Source organism: Heteronotia binoei, chromosome 1 (genome assembly GCF_032191835.1).
Source record: "Heteronotia binoei isolate CCM8104 ecotype False Entrance Well chromosome 1, APGP_CSIRO_Hbin_v1, whole genome shotgun sequence".
In the NCBI taxonomy this organism is placed as follows: Eukaryota; Metazoa; Chordata; class Lepidosauria; order Squamata; family Gekkonidae; genus Heteronotia; species Heteronotia binoei.
Window position 1 is genome coordinate 130058320 of NC_083223.1, and position 14785 is coordinate 130073104.

At 41.3% G+C, this 14785-nt stretch overlaps 1 protein-coding gene across 4 annotated transcripts in view; it reads left to right on the forward strand.

Annotated features, from left to right (window-relative positions):
* The window catches only part of STXBP5 (syntaxin binding protein 5), a 306923-nt gene that overhangs the window by 249823 nt on the left and 42315 nt on the right, over positions 1–14785 (forward strand). For all 4 annotated transcript variants that reach the window (XM_060240653.1, XM_060240661.1, XM_060240670.1 and 1 more), the window contains one exon: positions 1242–1307. In XM_060240653.1, coding sequence (XP_060096636.1) covers positions 1242–1307 — 66 coding nt within the window. The remainder of the gene's footprint in view (positions 1–1241; positions 1308–14785) is intronic.

A 14785-nucleotide genomic window follows, 5' to 3' on the forward strand; every position in this document is an offset into this window, starting at 1 on the left:
CTATATTGCATACTGCTGTCACTTCTGTCTTACTTTGCATTATCTTAAGTCGTCTACACTCCTTTTCTTGAATTGGCACCAAAAGCAGTTTCACCCTGGAGTTGCTCCTCACTTTGCAAGAGTACTTTTTGAACAGGAGTTTTCTGCAGGTGGATTCAATGCTCATAAAATCAGAATCAACCCTGAGTGTAGAAACAGTCTTCTTAGGTACACTGTTCAGTGCTATTAAATGGGCCACTGTAGCAATAGAAAGAAAGAGGCTTTGGTTGGTGCAGTCATGATAGTGCTCAAGATAGAAGAGAAGCATGGCCTGTACTTTGTATAACTAGAAATCCAACACTTTTACATTTTGGATCTGCCCCTAAGCCAAAAATTGTGGTTCCTTTTATGATTAATAAAACACTGTTACAGTACTAATTATTTTATATTATATATTTATATGTTGCTGGTTGTAGCTGCCAACCAGATTATATGGGTGGTCTGTTTCTTTAAAGATCAATATATACATTATGAGTGCCCTGGTGAGCAGAAATGTTGGCTTCAACTGTAAATTACCTTTCTTCATTCTTAATATTAAATTTCAGATCCCACAAACAGATGGTATGTCTGTCAGCAGAACAGAACTTTCTTGCCTCCATTCCTTTCATTGCAGCCCACTAAGCTCCCTGAAATGTTGTGCCCTGAGAACAAGACCCTCAACAACAGCATGAAGGGAAAATATGGGTCTGCAATGGGAGGGTGGAGTCAACAAAAACCACTGCCCCATTGATTGTTGAAAAATGACCAATAAATCCAGCTCTATAGTTTTGATTTGTTTTCTAAAAGTCAAGGGATGGGGTTTACAGTCCAGTCATTTTTGTAATAGGCCATTTGTTCTTTAAGTTATAATATCTGCTTAGATATACTGATATTCATATTTACACCTAACTTTGAGATATGTTTCATTTGCAGAAGTACAGTTTTTAAAATCACATGTATAATGCTAAAACCTACAATCATACATAAGTGTATGATCTCCCTTTTCACTGTTTCTGAATTTTTACAATGCCTGCCTTTTCCTAATTTTGGAATTTTAATGATCCTACTATGTTTAACAGCAAAGCAAAAATTCCATTGTTTAACTGTTGTCTCATCCAAGCCCGGTGAAAGATGTATTTTAATGTCTAGTAAAGACACATTATTAACAGCCACTGAGCTTAAAAAAAAAGAAAAGAAAGCTAACATGATCCCATATTTTACAGCTGGTCTTTGTGACATTAATGAAGGCACTGCAGTACAAGAAGATCGTTGCAAGTCACCCACCTCAGGTAATTAACAGTTTGCATAAACACTTTAAAAAACTATATAGTGCTTTGAAACTTTTTGACACAGGATCCTCTTCTGTCTTTTCACTGTGATTTATTTATTTAGACACTACCACCTCCCAGGAGTCCTGCTTGAGGTGGCTTAAAAATAAAAATGAGATCAACTTGTACTTAGGAGTATTTAAAATGCTACTAAAGTTTACAGTAGATTTCTTAATGTGCAGCTGAGGGATGTACAGAAATGTCGTCTTTAAAGTATTATTATACTTCTGAAAACAGAGAGCTAAGTGTATCAGTTCTATAATAGGTATTGATAGCTCTGGTTCTAATAGGGATGTGTTTAAAATATCAGCATTTCTTAAATATTAGTGGCTTTTAAGATGGCAACTGGAGGAGGTGGCATTGAATTTTCTGTACAGGAGGGCTGTGGTTCCTCTAGGGACCCTGTTCCTCAGCTGAGTGGGTCTTTTATAGATCATGGAGATGGCTGCCCTGCTTGTGGCAATGTTGCGTCCATTTTATCCTACTCATATTTATTTCCAGGGATGCTTATCACCAAGGATGAAGAGTTCTATAATGAAATCTCTATAAAGAAATGAAGATTTCTGTAATGAAATGAAATTACTGCATATGTAGCTATGAATGTCTTTATTATTTGTTACAAATTTTATCTGAAATACAAAGTTCACCCACCTATTCTTGCAGATTTATCATTATTTACTTTGTTTATAAACAAAATAGAAATTTCAGTACAAAACATTGAATCTATGGAAATAATGTTATTTCTTTAAATTCTGAGGTTAAGGGAAAAAAAACATTGCAAGTATAAATTTATAAAGGCAAAGTTTTTCTCTGCTGCTCTTTTTAGAATCAGATATTTTATTTAACGGGGGATTTTGTACTGAGTGCTGCTTTTTATACTAATTAATTAATATTTATAGAAAACTGCATTTCAAAAACTTCAGTAAAAGAACATTGACAAAGAATTATAGTGACTTGAAAGTTTAATAAAGTTGAATTTCTTGGAATATGTTTTGACAGATTACTGTCAATTTCCCTCTTTTTTAACATTCTTGATTAGAGAACCATCTTGGTCTTGCTTGCTGACAGTCTCTGCATCTGCTAGCTACCCTGGGCTGTGTATTAACAGGGAAGAAGTTTCATCCATATCATACCAGGACTCTATCATTCATCTGTGCAATGCTTAGCTGTGATGGTATTTCTATTACTGCACAGAGCCCATACACTGGTCCAACTTGTAACTACATTCATGCAATGCTTTTTCCAGTTAACCCTACATTGGAACTCCATAGCCTCATTAAATGTTCTGTTTTTGCCATGTTGAGCACTGTTTCCCTCAGAAGAGATGACTGAGGAAAAGTAGGAATTGAGCAGTTCTGCCCTCTCTTCACCTGTTAAAATTTCACTTTCCTCACAATGGGCCTACCATGTCCTTGCTCATTTTCTTACTTTGAACATAAGAAAAGAACCCTTTTTTGTTGTTTATAGCATCTTTGACTAGCCTAAGATACTGAGCTTAAGCTTTCCTAACTTCTTCTTTGCCAACAAAAGTCCGCATAATCAAAGCGATGGTATTCCCAGTAGTAATGTATGGCTATGAGAGCTGGACCATAAGGAAGGCCGAATGCAGAAGAATAGGTGCTTTTGAGCTGTGGTGCTGGAGAAGAATCTTGAGAGTCCCTTGGACTATGCAAGAAGATCCAGTAGGTCAGTCCTAAGGGAAATCAACCCAGACTGTTCCCTGGAAAGTCAGATGCTGAAGCTGAAACTCAAATACTTTGGCCACCAAATGAGAAGGGAGCACTCACTGAAGAAGATCCTGATGCTAGGAAAGACAGAAGGCAAAAGAAGAAGGGGATGGCAAAAGTTGAGATTGCTGGAGAGCGTTACTGATGTAAAAGACACGAATTTGAGCAGACTTCAGAGGATGATGGAAGACAGGAGGGCCTGGCGTGACTTTGTCCATGGGGTCGCAAAGAGTCAGACTCGACTGTGTGACTGAACAACAACTTCTTCTCTACAAGCACTGGTGATTTGTTTATATTCATCCTTGGTTATAAGGCCCTCCTTCCATTTTCTAAATGAGTCTTTTTATTTCTCAAATCTTTAAAGAGCTGCTTATGGAGCCACCTCGGCTTCTCTAGGCTTCTCCCATTTTTTATTCTCATAGGAATCATCTGTGATTGCGTTTTCAATACTTCACTTTTAAGAAACTCCCACCCCTCTTGAACCCTCTTCTTCTTAAGTATTTCTGACCATAGGATTTTACCCATCATAGTTCTAAGTTTATCAAAGTTTGCCTTTCCGAAGTCCAACCTATAAGTCTGACTATATACAGCTTTTCCCTTCCCTAAGACTGTAAATTCCAAAATCATATCGTCACTACTGCCCAGGGTGCCCACTATTTCCACCTCATCAACCAATTCTTCCTTGTTGGTGAGAATCAAGTCCAAGATAGCAGATCCCCTTGTTTCCTTCTTCATTTTCTGGAAAAGGAAGTTGTCAGTAAGACAAGTCAGGAATTTATTTGACCTTTTGTTTTTAGCAGAGTTGGATTTCCAACAGATCTGAGTAATTGAAATCTCCCATGATCACTGTGTCCCTTGGAGAACTTTGCAATCTGTTGTAGGCATATCTCATCCAAGTCCTCTGCCTGACTTGGTGGTCTATAGCAGACCCCCACCATAATATCACTGTTATCAACCGAGGTGCCATGCTCAGGTTTATGTATTTCCTCACAAATATATACTTCCTTCACATATAATACTAAGCCTTCGCCCTTCCTTATTTGTCTGTCCCTTTTAAATAAGTTGTACCCTGAATCCTAATATTCCAATTGTGTCATCCCACCAAGTTTCAGTAAGGGTTATTATGTCATAGTCTCCTTCTTGTATTAGGATTCCAGTTTCTCCTGTTTGTCTCCCATACTCTGTGCATTATTGTAGAGACATCATAATCCATGTTTTATGCATCCTGAGGGTTTTGTTTCCATACATATCTGCAAGTTAATGTTACCTAGCGTATGTGCCACTCTCTGCAAAGCTTTAGTGTTCTTATCTCCAGTTCTTGGCATCATACAAAGCTTTGAATTATTGTCTCGCTCCCCCATACTACTTAGTTTAAAGCCCTCCTTATTAGGTTAGCAAGACTTGTTACCGAACACCCTTTTTCCTACCTTCGTAAGATCACTCTGTGTTTTTCTCCCAGAGCAAAGTAGTACAAGTGGCTGCCAGATAGTCTCTCTCTCTCTCTCGGCTTGACTTCGCGAACGAAGATTTAAGAAGGGTGCAGTAGTCCACGTCTGCTGCAGGCTCACTGGTGGCTGACAAGACCAATGCGGGACAGGCAGATCCGGCCACAGTGGCTGCAGGGAAAAGTCTGATTTGGGGTTGGTGCTGTAGCAGTGCGATTCTTCCTCAATCTCCTTTTGTCCTCAAGACCAGCTATGCGTGCGTTCTCAAAGGAAGAGACAGCCTGGTGGATGGTGTGCCTCCATGCTTTGCGATCTGAGGCTAGGTCAGATCACTGGTGATGGTTGATGCGACAAGTGCCAAGGGATTTCTTCAAGGAGTCCTTGTACCTCTTCTTTGGTGCCCCTCTATTTCGATGGCCGGTGGAAAGTTCGCCATACAGAGCAATCTTGGGAAGGCGGTGGTTTTCCATCCTAGAAATATGCCCTGCCCAGCGCAGCTGCGTCTTCAACAGCAGTGCCTCGATGCTTGTAACCTCCGCCCTCTTGAGGACTTCAGTGTTGGTCACAAAGTCACTCCAGTGGATGTTGAGGATGGTGCAAAGGCAGCGCTGATGAAAGCGCTCAAGGAGTCGCAGGTGATGACGGTATATAAAACAGATAGTCTATCGGCAAGCAAAATGGCACAGCCTCGATGATTCTGTCTGCCTCACCTTTGAACATATGAAGCTGCCTTATACTGAATCAGACCCTTGGTCCATCAAAGTCAGTATTGTCTTCTCAGACTAGCAGTGGCTCTCCAGGGTCTCAAGCTAAGGTTTTTCACACCTATTTGCCTGGACCCTTTTTTGGAGATGCCAGGGATTGAACCTGGGACCTTCTGCTTCCCAAGCAGATGCTCTACCACTGAGCCACCATCCCTCCCCACCTGCACCTTCTGAGAAGAGATACATCTGTTAACATGCATGCAGTAATACATTTTGCTTACAAAGACAATATCCTTGCAGACTCCTTCAGTTACAAAGGAATAGTGACTCATTCCTCTCTGCAGGTCTCTTATCCCCACTTTAACATAGATGAGCATGCCAGATATCAACCTATTTCCCTTATCCAACAAGTCAGCAATTACTGCAGCAGTACAGGAAATCACTCAATTGGTGAAGCTTTTCCAGTCAGTTGAATGAACCAGCTGTTTTATATCTTTCTACACACTCATCACCAGGGTGGACAACAAAAGTATGTTCTTATGTTCTTATGACTATCCTGTTGAGATAAAATGGACAGTGCTCTCCTAACTAGGGATAGGCATAAACAACATTTTTGCTGTTTAGTTCATAGCTAAACCATGAACTGACCAGAAATCTATATGAACTGAAATGGGTTTGTGACCCCTGCTTTCTGCTCCCTGCTGCTTTCCACAGGGAGCAGAAAGGAGTATAAATGGCTTCTCACATATCTGAAGAAATTCTTCTTGTTGTAGAGAGACCTCCTACTGAGCTTTGGCCTCTCTGATGGCCAATCTGCAGTACCTAGTAACTCCCATATAATCCTCTTTAGAGGTCAGTCCTTCTCTCCTGAACATTTACTTTTTCTCCCTTAGCTTATTCTGGAGCTCTCTTTTCATCCACATCGGCTTCTTAGATCCCTTACCATGTTTCCAACTTGCTGGAACAGTGAGGGCTTGAGCTTGCAAAAGCTCATGTTTGAGAAGAGCCCACCCTTCACTCGCTCTTTTCCCTTCCATCACCCTTTCCCATGGTACCACCCTAATCAAAGTTAGCCCTATGTAAATCTAACCTAGAAGTCTGGCTACAAATCTCCTTGCCCCCCCCCCCCTTTGGCAAGAGGAATTCTAGGAGCACATGGTCACTTCCCCCTAAAGTCCCCACCACCTTCACCCCATCTACCAACTCTTCCTTGTTGGTTAATATTAAGTCTAGTATGGCCAAGCCCTTAATGGCTTCTTTCATCAATTGAGAAAGGAAGTTATCGGCCAGACAGGTCAGGAAGTTGTGTGATTCTTGTTGCCTTGCTAAGCTTGTCTCCCAGCATACATCGGGGAAGTTGAAATCACCCATAATTATAAGGTTCTTATGTCTGGCTACACTATTAATCTGTTCAAAGAGGGCAGCATCCAAATCATCTTCCTGGTCAGATGGTCTGTAGCAGACTCCAACCACAATATCGTTTGTCCTCCCCTTATTTTTACCCATATACTTTCCACTGGACTATCAACCACATTCTCCAGAATTTCTTGACAATAAAGCCCCCTCCTCACATACAATGCCACTCCACCTCCTCTTCTGCCCTTACAGTTTTTCTTGAACAACTCACATCCATCCACTACCACATTCCAGTCATGAGAATCATCCCACCAAGTCTCAGTAATCCCTACTATATCATAGCCCTCTATATCATAGTTTGCTCAAACTCACCCTTCTTATCACCCATACTTCAGGCATTAGCATATAGGCACTTGTAGCCTTGTACCCGTGACTTTGTTTGACCTGTCTTCCCCGGATGGGTCCCTGGTGATTGTTCTTCTACATTATGATCCCTATGTTGATTGTCACCTTCCCTTTATGGCATCAGTTTAAAGCTTTCCTGATGAGATTCTCCAAGTTCTTTCCAAAGATTTTCTTCCCTAGTCCTGAGAGGTGAAGGCCATCATGTGCTAGTAGGCCTTCTTTAAGAAAGCTTATCCTATGATCCCAGAATCCAAAGCACTCCCTCCGGCACCACCATCGCAGCCAAGGATTCACTTCAGGTATGGTCTGCTCCCATTGCTTTTCTCTTCCTTCGACAGGAAGGATAGATGAGAAGACCACCTGTGCCCCCTGTGCTTTCAACTGCCTTCCAAAAGCATCAGAGTCCTCCTTAATTCTCTCAATGATATTTGTGGCTGTGTCATTCGTCCCCACATGGACCATCACAAACGGGTATTGATCAGTAGGTCTGATCAGCTTTGGCAGTCGATGTGTAATATCTTGAATCCTAGACTCCAGCAAGCAACACATCTCTCAGAGAAGAGGATCAGGCCTGGACACGTGACACTCCATACCCCTGAGCAGAGAGTTCCCAATGACCACCACTTTCCGTTTCCTTCCACTTCCTCATTGTCCCATGCCCTCTTAATTCCCTCTTCCAAGTCCTTGTGGTTCCACTGCTACCCTTGACTCCATCACCATCTCAAGCACCTCAGATCTATTATTGAGCTCAAGGGGACCTGAGCATCATCTTTGTGGACATCTTTGGATTTGTACCACAGAACTGAGTGGAAGCTCAAAAGGTAGAACAATTTTTCCTTCTGTTTGGGTGTTTTTATCATGCCTCTGCTGAGCCTCCAGGCTCTTGTCAATGAATTGCCCTCCTGCCTTGATTTCCTGAAGTGTGGTGATCCTCTCCTCCAGGCTCTGAATCTTCTTCTCCAAAAGCCTGACTAGCTTACACTTCTGGCAGGTGTAGTCCATCTTTTCTTCTGGGAGGAAAACAAACATGGCACAGTCCATGCAGGTGACTAGATAGGCACTGTCTGCTGACATTGATGCCTTCTAAGTATATTTAACAAGTAATCTAAGCAGTTTCAGGTCCACAGGTCAAGAGCAGCCTTAAATAGGAGCCTCACTCAGCAGAGGGCAGGGCCAGCAGCTATGCAAGTAGATTAACCACTGCATGTTAACCATCATGAAGACCTGCTACAAACTGGCTTCTAAGCCACCCCCAGGGAACTGGGTACATGCCACCAGGTCAATCTTGTATCATTGAAAGAATAAAATATATTCTTAAAATGTTATCTCAAGGTTTTCTTGAACCAGAATCAGTTCCTTGAAAGATCAATCATGTCTGATTCTGAACATTCATCTTTATTAGCATGGACATTTAAAAAGCCCTAAAGGTTTACACAATTCAAAACAAGCTTTTCTGGTATTTCATGTTAGTCTTCTTTATTATTTAGTTTGTATATTCGTAAATAGATCAGTTTCTTTCACATGCTGCAGAAAAGGGAGGATTTGAGAGTTGTTCATGCTTAACTGTAAATTGTCTTACATCATTGTTAAAAATAAAGGGCAGTTAAAACAATATTTTAAAACAATTTCTTATAAATAATTTCAGCCCATGTTTTGAACTGATTTTCCCAGCTTCTCCCCAAAGTTCAGTTTTTCCTTTGAAACGTTTTTCAAAGTTGTTTTTGGGAGAATGGAAAATGTTTCCCATCCCCCCCCCCAACCCTCCCTTTATACCAGGACTTCATATCTCCAGTCATCCATTATGGTCCACCCTGCTCTTTTTACCATATCAGTGAACATGCTGGATTTTGTTCATCTTCTTGATGCGCTGTGTAGTCCCTTACAGGAACTGTGTGCACACATACCAGCAGTGGCGATAAAGAACTAATTTTACTTCTAGTGCAAACCGCTCTTCTCCCTCTCCCAGGCTTTTTTCTTGCTTTCCAGCACATGATATGCTCTTCGCTATTGCAGAGAGAGGTTGTACTGTCATCATACTACTCAGAAAAAAAAGAGACAGAAAGGTAAAATTATTTTTACCTCCTTGGTTTTTTCCCACATTGTTTTTGCCTTGTTGAAAACTATTCCTGTGCTTTTTCTGTTCCTGTCAGCCTCAAGGCACAAAAGGCTTTTTTGAAAGTGAATGAAATGTGAGGTAAATATGGCTGAGACAAAGGGGAAAAGGGATCACCATTCCCTTTGTCTTTTACATTTGGCTGATTTCTATGACATCACTTGATACCCAGTTTGCAAGTAATTTATTCCTAAGTCAAGGAGCAATAGGGCATTCATCAGAACACCTTATCATACTCTAAAGAGACCAGAGACTTGGATTCAGAATTTGAAATATCTCAGAATGAGATACTTCCTCAGAGGAAGTACCAGATGATGCAGGGATGGAGTTTTCCCCTGTTTCTCTTAAGTGATGAACTAGATCATATGCAGAGCAGATGCCTCAAATGGCTAAATTGGATATAATATTTAAGGTCTTGCATTCAGAGCCTGTGTCCAGTAGCATTTCCAAATGACAGGGATCTATGAAGGTAACCCCAGAGTCCTTGGCTGACCTGGCTATAGTTATCTCTATAGTCAAGAAAACAGAACCTATATACAAATGTAGGTAAGAAGGATGCATTTTCCTTTTTATTCACCCTGTGGCCAATTCCCTGATTGTGGAAGTTTCACAATGGAAAGCTCTGGTAGGGGTTAGAATCATAGAGTTTGAAGGAACCTCCAGGGTAATCTAGTCCAACCCTTGGCACAATGCAGGGAATTCATGAATACCCCCCACATAGCCCTTGTGACCCCTGCTCCAAGCCCAGAAAATAGCAAACAAAGAAACATTAAAACAAAATCTAGCATCCTTGGCAAAATTGGCCTTTAGATAACCTGCTGCTTGACCCCAAAGTGGCAAACAGCATTTCCCTGGGCATGTAAGAAAGGGCACAAGAACTAAGCTCTGATGCAAATCTTCTTGCCCGCCTTCTCATGACCAGCCGAAATTCACAGAGGCTTTGTTTGAAAACCTCCACAGTAGGAAAGCCCACCGCCTTCTGAGGAAGCCTTTACTCTGTTAGGAAGTTCTTCCTAATGTATAGTCGAAAACTGTTCTGATTTAATCTTAGCCCATTGGTTCTGGTCCAACCTTCTGGGGCAACAGAAAACAACTCCACACCATCCTCTACATGACTGCTCTTCAAGTACTTGAAGATGGTTATCATATCACCTCTCAGTCATCTCCTCTCCAAGCTAAACATACCCAGCTCCTTCAGTCTTTCCTCATAGAACTTGGTCTCCAGACCCCTCACCATCATTGTTGCCTTCTTCTGAACACATTCCAGCTTGTCTATCTTAAATTATAGTGCCCAAAACTGAACACAATGCACAAAGTGAAGTCTGTCCAAAGTGAAGTAAAACAATACCATTATTTCACGTGATCTGGACACTATATTTCTTGTTGATACAGGCAAAGATCACATTTGCCTTCTTAGCTACTGCATCACACTGCTGACTCATGGACAGTGGACAGTCCACTAAAACCCCCAGATCTTTTTTACACTTACTACTGCCAAGACAAGGCTCCCCCATCCTATAATGATGCATTGGATTTTTCCTACCTAAATGCAGAACTTGGTATTTATCCCCATTAAAATTCATTAAAATCTATTAAATCTATTTATTTATTTTTTTTAAAGAACCATTCGCAAGCTCTCTTTGGGTGTGATCTGTCATCCAGTTACAGATCAACCTAACAGTAACAGGATCCAAACCACACTCTACCAACTTATCAACAAGGATAGTATGTGGAATCTTATCAGAAGCCTTACTGAAATCAAGATAGACTATGTCTATAGCATTCCCCTGATCCAGCAAGGTAGTAACTTTCTCAAAAAAACAGAGATCAGGTTAGTCTGACATGACATGTTCTTTGGGAACCCATGATGGCTCTTATTGATCACAGATGTCTTTTCTAAATGTTCCAGGGCTGACTGACTGATGATTTGTTCTAAAACTTTTCCAGGTATAGACATCAAGCTGATGGGTCAGTAGTTACCCATATCCTTCTTTTTCCCTTTCTTGAAGATGGGGACAGCATTTGTCCACCTCCAGTCTTCTGGCACCTCACCTGTTCTTCAAGAATTCTCAAAAATAATGACCAGAGGCTCAGAAATTACATCCACAATATCTTTTAGTACCCTTGGATGCAGTTCATCTGGCCCTGACGACTTTGTTCCGTTTAAAGAAACTAGATGTTTATGTACTGCCCCATGCCAATCCTGGGCTGCAGTTTCCTTTCCTTTCCTTTCCTTTCCTCATCCTGTATTGTTTTTGCCATGTTGAGTACCTTTTCCCTCACAAGATATGATTGAGGAAAAATAGGAATTGAGCAGTTCTGCCCTCTCTTCATCACCTGTTACAATTTCACTTTCCTGCGCTTGCAACAGGCCTATCATGTCCTTGCTCTTTTTCTTACTTTGAGCATAAGAAAAGAACCCCTTCCTCTTTTTCTTTGGCATCTCTTGCTAGCCTAAGCTCATACTGTGACAAGGCCAGGAAACACCAGATAGTTACAGGGCCAGGTAACCTCAGAAGAGGACAAGGACAAGAGCAGCAAAAGCTCTTCTCGGGAAAAGCTGTGCCAGGACTAATTCATTCCCCACAGGAGCTGCCCCAGCCTCTGGCTAGGGCTCAGTTAGCTGGACTGTGGATGAATAGCTCTACAGCTGCAGGGAGAATAGAGTAGATTGCCCTCAGGCTGTGGCATGAGGACAGATGGCAGATCCTGCAGCTAGGGGTGGGTTCGATTCTAAATGAAAGCAGGGTGTATGGAGGCCTGATTCTGTTTTCATCTCACTCAAGTCATCATATTGTCAATTTTCTTTCCTTGACATTCTGATGACAAAGGGTCCTTCACACATTCGATGTCAGGAGAACACTAGCCTACCTGCAATGCACAAAGATTTTTAGAATGGACTAATATGTTTTGCAGGATGTAGACTAAGTATGAGTGCACTCACACAGTCCATTATCTTTACATATGCTTGCTGCAAGGAAACCCATGTACAGTGCCCCATTGGTGTTTTGGTGTACCCTATAATAGCACAAGCTTCCTCTGCAGCCTTCGGGTGTTTTTACACTGACAGTTTGTGACTCTCTATCACTGCATTGGAAACTCACCTTTTACATTACCTAATGTTCTCACAACTGTTTTGCATCACTGTTGCCCGAAGAATCTACATTTGTTTCGGTGAGATGGGTTCCAGTGCTGCTGCTGCAGCATTCTTTTCTAAACTAGTTTTGATCCGGTCTTTTCTCTACAGGCATTTCAAACTTGTATTCTAAAAGTTTTCATGTGACTCCTCCAAAAGCCACAAGGTGCAGTAATTTGCATGAGAACTGACAGCACTTGAAATTTTTACATATCATTGCTTGCCTCATCTTGTAATTTAAATTTGTATTGTTTTTGCAGTGTTGACACGATTTCCAAGCAATCATATGTATACATTTAATTAAGCACTGGTATTCCGGCTGCTCTCTGATCAGAGACACCTCCCCCCCAAACTGAAACACTTTCAGCAGGCAATATAGAACTTTGGCTACGCAAAATGAGCAGAGCAAATCCACAAATGTAAAAGGAAAATAATTAAAGCGAAACAGTGGTAGGCGATTGGAAGACTCTAAAACTCTGGATCAAACTGAATGTAAAAACACCCTTCCTGAAGGGAGTGCCACTAGAGGTGATATGTTGAGTAGTGACATTGTTGGCCTCACTGTTATCTTAAAATCCATCCTAGAAAGGAAGCAGAAGTGGCAAAATCTGTGCTAAGTATCCTGTTTGAATAAGAGTAACATCACCACCACAGTTCAGGTGGAGGGACTGCACAGCCACCACAAAGATGAAAATGTAGTTGCATTTAGCTGTAAGTGATGTTCATCATGTGGTGGAATATACAGTCACACAACTCTCTCTTTCTGTCATTCAGTGAGCTCTTCTTTTTCCTGTGGTTATATATTGCTGGCAGTATCTCTAGAAATATAAGGATGGGCACGTACACACACCCTCTCTTATCTCGTCAGTCATGGGGAAAATCCTGGGGGAAATAGGGGAGCACTTTGTGCTAGAAGAAAAAAAAAGCTGTTTATTTCTATGGTTGGTCTGAATGCGCACAGACAGTTCTCATGTGTGACTGAACAACCCACCAGTTACAGGTGAATGCAATCAGGTTTTTATCTGGATAGCTTGCATTAGGAGGCTTCTTCTAGCTCAGTTGAATAAAATGTCTTGTATAGATAAGTAAATATTGGAGAACTACTATAATATTTTTATTAGTAGTGTAATACCACTTTATTTACACAAAGCAAACAATCACAAAATAATAAGCACAAGTTTTTGAGTTCCTTAGAATACTTCATCAGGTTAGAAGTTGAATACAAAATAGAGGGAATTGTTTTGATGCATGTGGGAGCCCAAAGTCTGCAGGTTGTAGATGTCTTTAAATGGAGATTAGGAGGTGTTACACACTAATTAGGTGGAAGATGGATTTCAATATGTATGAGAGCCTCCTAGGATGGAGGCGGGGAAGGAAAGGGGAGTCTGCTGTCTTATTTTCAAAGGGAGACTGTAAACTGGCATATTAGAAAAACCTGCATGTTTGGGATTGCTTTGGCTAACTTTTAAGATCTTCTTTGTGGGCTTTGTGCAGATCTCATACTGGGTACTGCGCCTGTGCTTGGCTCTGCATATTCCAGCGCAGGTGCAGCTACAAGTGTGTGACTGCACAGATGACCACTCGAAGGTCATCAGTTACAGGTATCCTTTGTTGAAATAAATATCCTTTGTTGAAATAAATATATCTTATTTCCATATCATTGTTAAAAGAATATAAGAACTGCCTATTCAAAGGTCTGTCCAGCACATTTTCCCCTGCACTGTTCAGTCAGGTTTCCCTGAGAAATCTTAAGCAGAACAGGTTATGAAAAGCACACCTCAATGTTTTCCTATGACAGCTAGTAATCAAAAGAATACTGTTTCTGAGCATGTTTCTATAGCATTTTGATAGATGCATAACTTGAAAAAGGACAAGATTCTACTATATGGAATTTAGTGAACTGGTCCTAATCTACTCCCATTTGCAATCCCATTTCACTCTTAGCAAGTTGTGAGGTTGAGGACATTAGGTACTAACTAGTAGAGATCAACACAGACCCAAACCCTGAGCCAGTGTCCAGCCCAGACTTTGCTTAGTTTAGGGCTCACAAACCGAGATCTGGGGAAGGGATCTTTCCTGGATATTCACCCCAAGCTTTTTGGGTGGGCTTGGGGTGAGTGTCTGGTTCTCTTTGAGTGGGGTTTTTGGGCTCAGGGTTTAGGTCTGGGGTTCGGTCTGGGACCACCTGGCTGGTGAGCCCCAGACCAAACCAGGATTATCCATCTGTGCCCATCCCTACAGACTAGTATACATTTCCCCTTCGTATTCTTCCACTTTTGACTATTTTTAGAGGAAAAGTGACACTTCACAGGTGAAAAATGAACGTTTTCCCTCTAAAATAGATTAACTAGGTATGTGAAAATTAACATTAAAATATTATCATTAATATAATTCTCTTTAAAATGTCTTAGGTTCTTGAACATGTAGTTAACTGGAGAGCCAGTTTGGTGTAGTGGTTAAGTGTGCGGACTCTTATCTGGGAGAACCGGGTTTGATTCCCCACTCCTCCACTTGCACCTGCTGGAATGGCCTTGGGTCAGCCATAGCTCTGGC